This window comes from Actinia tenebrosa, unplaced genomic scaffold (genome assembly GCF_029948245.1).
Source record: "Actinia tenebrosa isolate PJP-AT-01 unplaced genomic scaffold, QUT_ActTen_1.0 PGA_scaffold4__44_contigs__length_22323623, whole genome shotgun sequence".
Taxonomy (NCBI): Eukaryota; Metazoa; Cnidaria; class Anthozoa; order Actiniaria; family Actiniidae; genus Actinia; species Actinia tenebrosa.
Window position 1 is genome coordinate 20,539,673 of NW_028292581.1, and position 11,627 is coordinate 20,551,299.

At 39.2% G+C, this 11,627-nt stretch overlaps 1 protein-coding gene across 1 annotated transcript in view; it reads left to right on the top strand.

Moving 5' to 3' along the window:
* LOC116287435 (uncharacterized) overlaps positions 1-11,627 on the top strand; it is a 19,134-nt gene continuing 7,507 nt past the window's right edge. The window contains exons 1-15 of the mRNA XM_089036874.1: positions 1-892; positions 3,373-3,765; positions 3,990-4,043; positions 4,381-4,652; positions 5,042-5,131; positions 6,044-6,179; positions 6,627-6,856; positions 7,581-7,654; positions 8,059-8,122; positions 8,282-8,494; positions 8,990-9,180; positions 9,348-9,828; positions 10,191-10,395; positions 10,764-10,989; positions 11,177-11,423. Coding sequence (XP_088893000.1) covers positions 1-892; positions 3,373-3,765; positions 3,990-4,043; positions 4,381-4,652; positions 5,042-5,131; positions 6,044-6,179; positions 6,627-6,856; positions 7,581-7,654; positions 8,059-8,122; positions 8,282-8,494; positions 8,990-9,180; positions 9,348-9,828; positions 10,191-10,395; positions 10,764-10,989; positions 11,177-11,423 — 3,768 coding nt within the window. The remainder of the gene's footprint in view (positions 893-3,372; positions 3,766-3,989; positions 4,044-4,380; positions 4,653-5,041; positions 5,132-6,043; positions 6,180-6,626; positions 6,857-7,580; positions 7,655-8,058; positions 8,123-8,281; positions 8,495-8,989; positions 9,181-9,347; positions 9,829-10,190; positions 10,396-10,763; positions 10,990-11,176; positions 11,424-11,627) is intronic.

The following is an 11,627-nucleotide window of genomic DNA, read 5'->3' on the forward strand; positions in this document are numbered from 1 at the left end:
ATGACATCTATACCACTTCTCCTTGTGTTGTTAATCTTCCCTGCTCACCTGATAATACATGGAAGGGTCGAGTGTGTTAACTCCAAACCAATCGCAAGAATTATTAAGCGTTATCTCAATCGACCAAGTCTTCCAGTCAAGGAAAACCAAGCACCATGGCATGTGTTTATACCAACTGTACGCTGTAGTGGTGCGTTGGTTCATGGACGTTGGGTTGTTACAGCCGCCTCGTGTTTTTCGCAGGACTCAGAACAAGATTCACTGCCTAAATTCCGAGTAATGAGAGTTCGAAGCGATGATGGATTCGCCAACCTTGAGACACCCCTCTTAGTACGAATCGGTAACCACCATGCAGATGTTCAAAGTGCCGGAGAAGATATGATTCCTGTTCTTGAGGTCATCATCTACCCTAAATTCAATGACAAGACCTTAGATGGTGATTTGGCCATCTTGTTTTTAGTAAGAGAGCCGATCTTGTCGAAAGTAAGCAAGACAAACATGATGTCACGCGGGCTTGTTTTACCCGACTTGAATGACACCAATTATGACCGGTACTATGGGACGCTGACAGTGACGGGATGGGGGCACAAATCAGGTACCAGGAACCCCTTCCCGGTTCTACATTCTGATCTTGTATCACTAACATTCACAAATATCTGTAACGACACGACAAACTACAACGGAGTGGTGACCTCGAACATGATATGCTCAGAGGGCCTAGCCTGCAGTGTTGATGGTGGAAGCCCATTAGTTGCTCAAGACAAAAATATTTCCAAGCTTCTTGGGGTATTTTCTTGGGGACGAAGCTGTGCACTTGACAAGAAGCAAGCTGTGTATACTAGATTAGGCTCCGATATTCTACAATGGCTAATTAATCGTATTAAGATCACAGGTAAGCTTACATGGAATCACTCATTCACCTGGGTTATTGAATCCTTTAGACAATAACTTAATCATTCACTGTGCATTAGATATATTCTAATTTCATACCAGCTAAACATTATGGAATCACAATTCTGTGGGTTTTCTGGTCAGTTCACGTGTTGGACTAGAGTCTTCTAGATATTTTTATGAAATGCAACAGTTTTAGAAGCTTATCGATGTTCCATTCTTGTTGATCGATCCTTTTCCAATTTATCTAATCAAATCAGGTCAAATCCAATTTTGTTTTATACCATAGTTTTGTCAATGATTCTGAACTATTTCTCTCTGTCCATATCTCACTAGCTGGTCAGCCATCGAGTGTCGCAAATAACCGCAGTTAATCACAAGCGAACATTCGATCTTTTTTCTTTACGTTTTACATTCGACAGTTCTAAACATTAGGTACAACCGAAATACTCGTTAACAAATCAATTTGCCGCAATGATTAGCTTATCTATGATTCACTATACAGCTGGAAATCTTTTGTTACATATTTAAAGTATAGCTTGTACAGCAGACCCACCCATCCCTTGTGCAGGCATATATTTTATATTTAAACATAAAACTCATTATCTAACATATGCTTCACTGTCGATGTCATCCGACTTGTTTTGGTAGTATAGCATATGTATGCGCGCTCTTGTATCGATGTTTCTAGTGTTATTTCAGCGTGATATGCGAGATCTGTTTTCTTTTAGTCTTTATTACTGACCGCATCACAGCTGATGTACAGATATTCATGATACTGACGACGGTAATTGGATGATGCGTTGGTAAAATGTCTAGCGAGACAAATGCAAGAGATTAACCCGACGTCAGATGGATATCGTTATGATAATGGAATGACCTGATATATATTTCTGACACACCCTTTCAAAATCACGTAAGTATCAAAGTAAGTAAATATTTTTGAGCTGGAAAATGACCAATTTACCGATGGAAAATGGAAAATGGATGGATGGAGATGGAGGAAGAAGGACAAAAAAGAATCATAAGAAGACATTTTGCGTGTTGTTAACTAGCTAGAGTCAAACAAGATTACACCTAACTAGTAGGCCTGCCCAGCATGCGATAAATTAGTCTTTTTTTAATTTTTACCGGTTCGACAATCAACGCGAAGCAGTTTCACGCGAAGCAATCTCACGCGAATACTTTCTTGCAGTCCGACGGTGCTAAGGGACGCCTATGTTGATCTAACCTGATTGAGTATCGCCTTACTCCATTCTTTTAACATATGATAATAAACACAAGAAAAATATGCCGTTATTTTAATATTCCTACTCAGTCTAATAACGTTTAGTCTCCCCCGCATACACTAAGAACGGCGGTTTGCGGGGGAGACTTGGTAATGTTAAGGTATTTGAAATAAAGTTTTAAAATACGAGTAGTTAAGTAAGCATTTTTTTTTCGGATATATTTAGAAGTTCTGTTGAGATAGGACCACGGGATGTGTTCGTATTCAAGGTTTATGCCCGTCCAAAATCACTTATCTTTGCTAATCTATATAGCACCTGGATGCACTTTGTACATAACGGTGTTTGAATGAGGTGAAGAAAGGAAATAGTGTTTTCCAGGGTCATGGAGTACCTAGGTTATCGCAACGCATGTTATTATGGTATTTTATCAATTATGTTATAGCGTGAGTTTTTTGTGTGGCACTGTCTTTGCTAAGTGGGGGGGGGGGGGGGGGGGATAATCTGTGTTATTCTTTTTAACCGAACTCAAACTAAAAAAAAATAAAGTATACATTCTCGTCGTTTTCTGAGATATCGTATGCATTTTAAAAACGTAGTAGGTAATTACAATAATTTTACCTTGGTGCAAATAAACTATTGATGGATTAACCAATAAGTTAATCACACACTAGTTCCCACCTTAACACACGAGAGCGAGCAACAGATCAATTTCAGATTCGAACTCGTCAGTTATATTTCTCAAATATCAGTTGACCTTCCCTAACTTACCAAGTTAATATGTGAAAAGGCGTCAAAGTGAAGCATCTAGCCATGTACTGATCTACAGGGAACAGGAATTTGATTCAGTCCCTCGCCCAGCCCCTCTTGATAAGCCACTGTGTAATTGAGCCGTCTGGATGCAAGGTCATTGATAACTGAATGCGTAACGTAGTTAATTTGTATAGGAAATACCACCGTCCGAGAAGAATTAACGAAAAATACAGCTCGCATTTGAAGAAATGTAGCTTAATACCACGAATTATTCGAGAATTAAGGTGGTATTTCCTTTTGATAACACATCTACATAAAATACGCGTTTCTGAATCGAAGTAAACAGATACCAAATTGCTAGTAACGCTAACGCGCGTACGGATTAAGAAAAAAATAACTGTCAATCAACCAATCAGAAACAAGTATTAAACTTGGAATTCATTAGCGTTGGTACTTGGTATTTCTTGGTATTTATTAGTGTTCTGATTCAATTTCCACCCAGATAAGCCACAATGTAAGCCGTCTGGATACAAGGTAATCGATAACCCAATGCGTAACGTAATCAACACATTAGACCCTACCAATCCCTTGTGCGACAATCGTCTGTCCAGATCCTGGTATAAACTAGAGTTAGAAGGACTTCCTGCTGAGCTGCCTACAGAATGCCCACCTGTAAACACGTGTGGAACACAGTTTCAAATCTGGATGAAGCCTGCATCAAAGCCAGAGTTCGGTCAAGATAAGTCAGGGACAGTGTGCGTGGCATGGAAGACATCTGGAAACAACCGCATCTGCTGCTTGTGGGAGATGCCTGTCAATGTCACTCACTGTGGAGAATTCCTGGTTTATCATTTGAAAGAAACAGATGAATGTCATGTCAGCTATTGCGCAACAGGTAACCACGTGGTGTGAGTCTCTGTGGTGGTCACGTGACTTATCTGTGTAGTTATTCCATTAAATCTGATGAAAGAAAATGATAGCTCTAATAAAGTACTTGTGATATCCTGCTGATGACGTCATTACCATATAGTACCCTAGATCATGTATTATTTGACGAGGGCCTTAACGTATATGATCTTATTCTATCAATGATATGTTGACCACGTATCCCTATTTCAGGAGTTCGTATTCCTTGTGGGCCGTTCAAGATAGGATATGCTCCCAACTGCAAAGGTACGAGTCACATTATCAATTCGTATATCATTGGTTAGTTGGTTTGAAATGATTAGTATGACGCTCATATCCGAATACAAATTTATGTGAAGAAGGGCATTTTGCCTGTAGACACCTTGCATGTGACGTCAATGTAGCTTGACCTGGAGGACAAAACGAAAGAATTTCCTTCTCATGAGAATTGGAAACGTATTGTTATGTCCTCCAAATTGTGGTGCATTCCGACGTACTGCAAAGCGGTCTGTTAATTTATTATGGCCGTGTTTCATGTCCAAAAGTAAATGCATGTGATGCAATACATGTCACTTATTTCCTTCATCTTAATCTTTTTATTTAGTACGCGGAGCATATCCAACCCTCGCTACACTACCATCTATCACACCAGTCATTCCCTCAGACAAACTCAAAGCCAGCTCGTCTGTCAATTTGAAGTGTACCTTTGAAGTGGAAGACACAGGGCAATATCCTATTCAGTTCATTGTCACGTGGTTCAAGGTGATGCATTTTATTGGTGGAAACTCCGGACGATTAGTCTTACTACGACAGAAGACAACTGAGAGTCACGTGGTTATCGATTATGATAATGCAGACTTTAACATGGGCGATACGGTAGGTAAACAACAGTCCCCCACTCCACCTCCCTCCGAAACCACCCCAAAATAGTTGCGTGATTTGCTTAAGGCGCTGAAATACGAGACACAAAAACGTCCAACTTGTCGCGCAATATTGTTGCGGTGCAAGTTCGAAAACAATGTTGATTGTTTTACACCCTATCTATCCAGCTTGTCACGCAACAAAATCTTTTGTTGCAGGTTGGGAAAACTTGTTGCGAAAATTAGAACGTAGATCAACGTAGATTTGTTGCTCGTTTTTCATCACTCGTCCAACTTGTCACGCAACATTTCATGTGCATAAGCGGCCGCCATCTTGAATTATGCAGCTTGTAGCCAATCAGCGTGTAGAATATCACCGTGATACACCTATACTTTTGTCTTCAGGTGTCTTGTGAAGTCAGCGCATTTTACACGGAAACCCCTCGGTTCATCAGTCCAGGTAAATCAAGTGAAGAATTCTACATCGGAATCAAGGTACGTTCTTACCGTAATAAAAAACTTTCAGCTAAACTGAAAAATACTTTCTCAATGAGCTAGCGAGACTAGAAGAGAACTAGAATAAAATATTTTGACACGCCATCGTGATCCATTCCACCGCGCCTGGACTACTTACACTAATAGCTTTATTTCATCGCTTGATTGAAAAGATCAATGCTTGATCGAAAATATCATAAAAATATGAATTTTAATTAAAGGATAGATTAGCCAAGCTGGATGCGATCGTGGATGAGGTGAATTCGATTGAGGGATAGGCTAGCTGAGCTGTATGTGCCGAGTTAGCTGAGTCGGGTCGAGATGGAGTAGGCGATGGAGTAGGTTCAGCTCCTTTGGAGGGCGATGCGAGCGGATCGACGAGGATAGGCTTCGCTAGCGCCTTCGCTTAGGGTGTGCTTTTTCCTTTGCTTTGGCGCCTTCGAGCATCGATCTCGCGACCCAATGCCTCATAGCTCGCGATCAGCGACGCACGCCACTCGGTGTTCCCCCATTTTTTATAAGTAATAAAACAATTTACATTTTTAAGAGATAACTAGCTAAAAACTAGCGTGAGCTAAATTTACATTTTTAAATATATTTTTTTAAATTTAATTTATTTTATTTCATTCTATTAGTGTCTAATCGTTTTAGCGCTTTCGCACTAATTGGGGACACTTATCGCTCACACGCACTGACACTGACGCACAATATTCTATGCATACAACGTTCAACTCACATGTTGATTTTTACGGAGGGAGGAAACTGGAGAACCCGGAGAAACCCTCGTAGCATAGGAGAGAACAACACATCAAACAAATTCAATTCTCATGTGGCGACCGCACGGCTCGAACCAGCGACCCGACCCGTTGGACTTACAGCGTTGAAAGATTATTTTATTTATCAATCAATCAGGTAGAGCCTAATTATCTTATAATCCAAGAAGATCAAAAGGAATGGGAATTAACTTTTACTACGACTGTTCCTGTTGTGTGTCCTGATGACTATTCGAACTGTTCTCTACGAATACCTCTATACGCACTTCCTGTTGGTAAGTACAGTGCCTGTTCTCACCGGTAGATATTAGGGACCTTAAGCTGCAGGACGGCAACGACGACGACGACGGCAACCGTAAAATAGCACTAATTGAGATATTCAATAGATACTCGTTGGAATGTACGAAATACTGTGTGAAACATTGCCGCCTTATGCTGAAAGTAAGACATGAAATGTCCTATTTTTACGTAATAAAGAGAACGGCTACGCCAAAAGCTTATCTTTGCTGATTTTCGTTATAAGTAAAGCCCTCCCAACAGACGTCATTTCACTCTAAAACGGGATGCTTATTGAGTACGATCCTAGGTAAACACGAAATAATAATACAATAGAAGGTTGAAGCGCCTCAATTTCGCCGACGTTGTCGACTACGTTGCCGTCCTGCAGCTTAAGGTCCCTATTAGGCGTATTGAACGGGTAACCTAGCTTTTCACTTCTTCAGATGTAACACCAGATGATCCATTGGGAAACATGAATGATATCGTTCTTTCCTCGTGTGAGGTGGTCTTCCCTTCCATTCCATGTCAGGATGGACACTGTGGAAGACACGTTGTTCAAGTTAAAGCTATATCTGACTTCATGAGAGACGGTGATCGTAGCTTTCGAATCATTACAGCTCCGGTTGAAGGAAAAGTTTCTGTGTGGCAGCTACATGACCCGCCTGATGTGTTCGTAAGTATTGTAATGTTCATATTAATTGCGTCGTCTATCAGAGGTTCAGGACTATTTCGACCCAAGTGGAATTTAGATTCGATTTTTGCGAATACCGGGGAAGAAGAAAGTAGGAACAGGAATAAAACACTAGGAGCACAGGAAGGAAGCCATAATCAACTTTACCCAAAGGAATGTGGCTTGAGTCGTGTGGACACATCCTGACTGAGAAAGGCTGTGTGATACACCAGAAATATTTCATCTCATATATTTCACTGCTCTGAGTACGGAATCCTGCCTATTTAAAGCTTTACTTGAATTTTGGTGACGGGTTCTGCTGCTCGAACCCATGCCACTCTGTGGCGGGACTAGGCAGCTCTCGTCATGCCACCTGTCTGTCCGATACCTTTATTAACCAAAGACATGGAAGAATATTCATATAAATGAACTCAAACTCAACACGATTTGGATAATATGTAATATCTTTTTATAGATATTGTCGTCTTATTTCTAAAACAGCTGAGCTTGCATAATTGCGAGAATTGTTTTACGAGCAGAGACCACTTGTTTCTCAAGCAACTTGTTTTTCAAGCAACGAAAACGCCTTGGAACGATTTCCCTTCGCCCTTGAAATAATAGTTAACTTTAATACATAGTAGTAAACACAAATCACCCTTACTCGTTTCTCGTTTAAACAAACGACAGTACTTTATTTAATTGTTTTCATGAGCTTGATTTTTTTCAGGTCCTGAGTCAAGATCTTCCAACTTCAAGATGCCAGATGTTTTCCAATTCGTACTTAAAAACACTTAATGGCAAGTGAGTTTTGTTTCTACTTAGTTTATCATTATCATATTATGTATTTTTCTTTTCTTTTTTGCCTTAAACTGCTTAATGATTTCACAGCTGATTCTATTAATAAAATATTAATAAAAAATAATCAAATATTATTAAACTCAATAAAAATTAATTAACCTATAACTGCCAAACCTGTCGCCCTCCGCGTTCCAGTTTCTCTTGGTATCTTATTTTTGTCAAAAAAGGAAAAATAGATTTCGAAGCAGACGGCAGAACCAGCTTTCCAGGAATCGATTAGATTTATTTGCAGACACTTGTGGCACATTAGCAACGCGAGGCACCCATTCTTCCCCAGTTATTGTTGTTCGATTTCAAATGTTGTTTGTTGGTTCCCATCTTTTTATCAAAGCTTTTTCATTTTCCAGGTTTTACCATCTTTCTGATTCTGGACCTTTTGTTCTCTACAATAGTCTTGACCGCAAATTCGAGGTAACTAAAAGCGTTCACTTTAGTGCCAAGCAAGAAATCTACCTTCGTGCATCGTGTTGAGAAACCAGATGTGAACACGCTCTAAGAGCTCGAGTTGTTTAATGCATATTTTACATTACAGATGAATTCATATGTGTCAACACCGTTATCCTTTAACAGGTTCATGTCCAAATGTGGCTTTGCAACACGTCACAAGAAAAGCCATTATTCTGTACTTGTGGAGTTGCAATACGTGAATTGAATGACGTGGTTGTCATGGATATGTGTGATGGCGAGTTCATGGAAAGCACTTTGCATATGCATGTACGTTCTTTTCTACCGTTAAGAGAAGGAATTGAAATTACAGAAGCCAACCATGGAAAACGCTTTACTGTAAGTATCATTTATTTTGAACAGTCATCTCTACACTGTTCAGTCATCTTTTACAATAGCGGTAATTTAACTTGGTAGAATTAAAATGAAAGCTGTAATTGAATTTGGCAAAATGAATTAATTAATGATGTGCGATTTTCCGCTTTTTGCTGCAATTTATGCAATTAAACGGCCGGATGCTTGCATGTTGCATTCTCTATTACCATAAAAAGCTTATTTATCATGACGAAAATAGCTAAAGAAAATAATGATTCTATAAGCCCCTTGCATGTGACATCAAAAGAGTTCGATTTGGAGGCCAAAACCAAATTTTTTTCTCCTGAGAACTGGAAAACCTATTCTTATCTTGTCCAAATTGAGCTGCATTCCGAAACTTTGCGAGAGGTCTATTGACACCATTAAGACACTGTACTTCGACCACGGGCAAACAGGGACACTTTTAACACCCATGTTCAAGGCCATGTTTATATTAACTGTTTTGGATTTGTTTTACAGATTTACTTTCCATCGGGTTCCAATGTACGTGTTGATGTTTTCGAGTGGGGCATCAACATTTATGTGCAATCACCTGGACAAGACTATAGACGAGCTGCAGGACTATGCGCAGTGATCACTCCAGATATCAGCAGCAACAAAAGAAAGCAATTTCCTAATGAGTTACCAAGAAATGAAACTGCTGCTTGGAGGTAAATCGATTAATACTAGATCTCTCTTACAGAGTAACTGATTGCGATCGCCACTATTACACCTTTGATTTTTGGTAAACGTTGGAGTGTTACGGTGTCCCTTTTGTGGTCCGGCAAAAGTTCTTCATCTTATCTTCAACCATTTCTGGTTTCATTTTTTCTTTCAGAATTGAGTATAAGGAGAGTTTATTTGAATATATCCCCGAATCAATGGACATACCAAAAGTTGGTTCTCCTTCGACATCGTGTTATTGTAGTATAAGCAAAGTCATGGAGGGAAAGAGTAGCTGTGATGAAAACACTATGAACTGTATTTCAACCTGCCAGGAAAAAAGCCACATCAAACGACCTAGTCTGACTTTTGAATGGCCAATAACAACGAGGATTCTAAGTCAACAGGCACTCCAGAGGTCACAATTGCGCATGCCTATACAAATCTATGATCTAGCATACTTCTCACATAGCAGAACGACTCACCACAGAATGGAAAGAAAGTATTCCCAAGACATTTCATTCATAGATTATCTTTCAATCACAAGTTTTTGTAAGAGGAACATAGAACTAACAGTCTTATTCAATGTTTGTGGGAAAATCATAGGAAAGCCTGTCATGGAGATGCTCTTGACTATTTGTTTTCAAGATATAAAGGTACGTAAAAAATCTTTCCTACACGCTTAGTATACTATCTTTAAGATGTAGCGGAAGTCTTTATTTCGCCTGATAAATTAGAAACTAAAATGGCACGGCACAAGGCAATGCCATGGTACTGAGTTCGCCAAATATTTTGGACCAATCACAGCGGGCTTTGAGTTCACCGTCTTTCAGTGAAAAACGAGAGAGACGGCGCTATCACAATCAACATGACCGCTGTGGTTAATTCAAAGTCGTATGACTCGATTGATTTTCTGCGTCAAGAAATGAATTGCAAAACAGTAGGCAAAATATTCCAAAGAAAATTCGATAACTATTGGTACGCCATTGTGACTCCAAGTTTATTAACCTTAACTTAGAATACAGGGGTTTCCTCTTTTGGTCAAGCCTCTCTCAACGTCATGGAAAACATCTGCGAAGAAGCAGTTATCAAAAATGCCAGTCAGTGGCAAATGAATAACTATGGGATGCCTTCCCCTCCATCCCGTATTCTTGAAGCCTTTTGTCCTAATCAATGCAGTGGCCATGGTAGATGTCAAAAGGGAACATGTGTGTGTGAACAAGGTAACTGCTAGTTTTTCTTGAAAAAACAAAATTACGAGAAGTGAAATATGTTACAAATTCTCGTAATTTTTGTTTTGGTTAAACTATATGCCAATATACATATATATATATATATTAAATTTATCTTTTGTATTGATTGTATTGGTTGTACACGTCGCATTTTGCAAGTACTTTCTTAGGAATGCAGCAAGACTAAACTCAACAAGTCAAATACTTTAAAAGTATTTGCCTAATTCGATCTCTCTTGAAAGTCTCAAAAAAAGAAAAGAAAAGAAAAAAAAAAAAAAAACTCAAATACTTATACTGATTAATCTAATATGTTATATATGTAAACATACCTCAAATTAGGTGTCTTTGGTTTTCTTCAGGGTCCGCTGCAGAAGACTGTTCCATACCTCTCAAGAAACCCCCAGAAGTATTTAACGATCATCACAAAAGGAGTTGCGATTCTAGGCATTTTTTCTGCTCCAGATTTCTGGTTTCCGGGAAAGGATTCTATAATGAAGGGAAACTCGAATGTTCCTTTCGCGCTATGACAGTAAGTATGAATCTTATCAGACATAAGGTCCTGGTGGAATTGAATATTGGCCGTAGGTTGGCATCATATACTTAAACTACTTGCTTTTCTCACCAGGCAATAAGCATTTCTAGTAGTGGCAGCAAGATAATGCAATCCTGAAAAGCGCCTATTTAATATTTATAAGTTGTCATTGGTTGCTCTCTAGATTCTCAGTGTAAACAACTACAGATAAGTCCTCTTGCTTCTTTTTGTTAAGTTTAGAAACACCAGAAGAGCTGGATTTCAAAAGGAGACATTTCTCTCAAAGGCCTCCTTCCAAAGTTACCGTGGAGTGTTTTGTTCCATTCCTAGTATTCTTAGAAGTATGGAGGACAAATACCAAGCCCTGAGGGGCTACCAAGTGCGAGTATCAAATGACGGTCGCTTGTGGAGTAAACCTACCAGTTTTATTGTTTACGATGGAGCCTGCATTGAATGTAAAGCTGAAAACCGAATATGCTTCATTAAGGTTAGTAAGAGTTCTCCAACAGTTTTGTATTGTTTTTAAAATTAGAGTTAACGAGGGTGAGCTCTTTCTAATTTTTTCCTAACTTTTGAAAGACAAGGCTTTATTTATTCGTTGCTAAGCTTCGTTTGTATAGTGTTAAGCTTAGTTAGTTAAGAGTGCCACTAGACTCGACATCTGCTTATCCCATATAAATATATCTTAGAA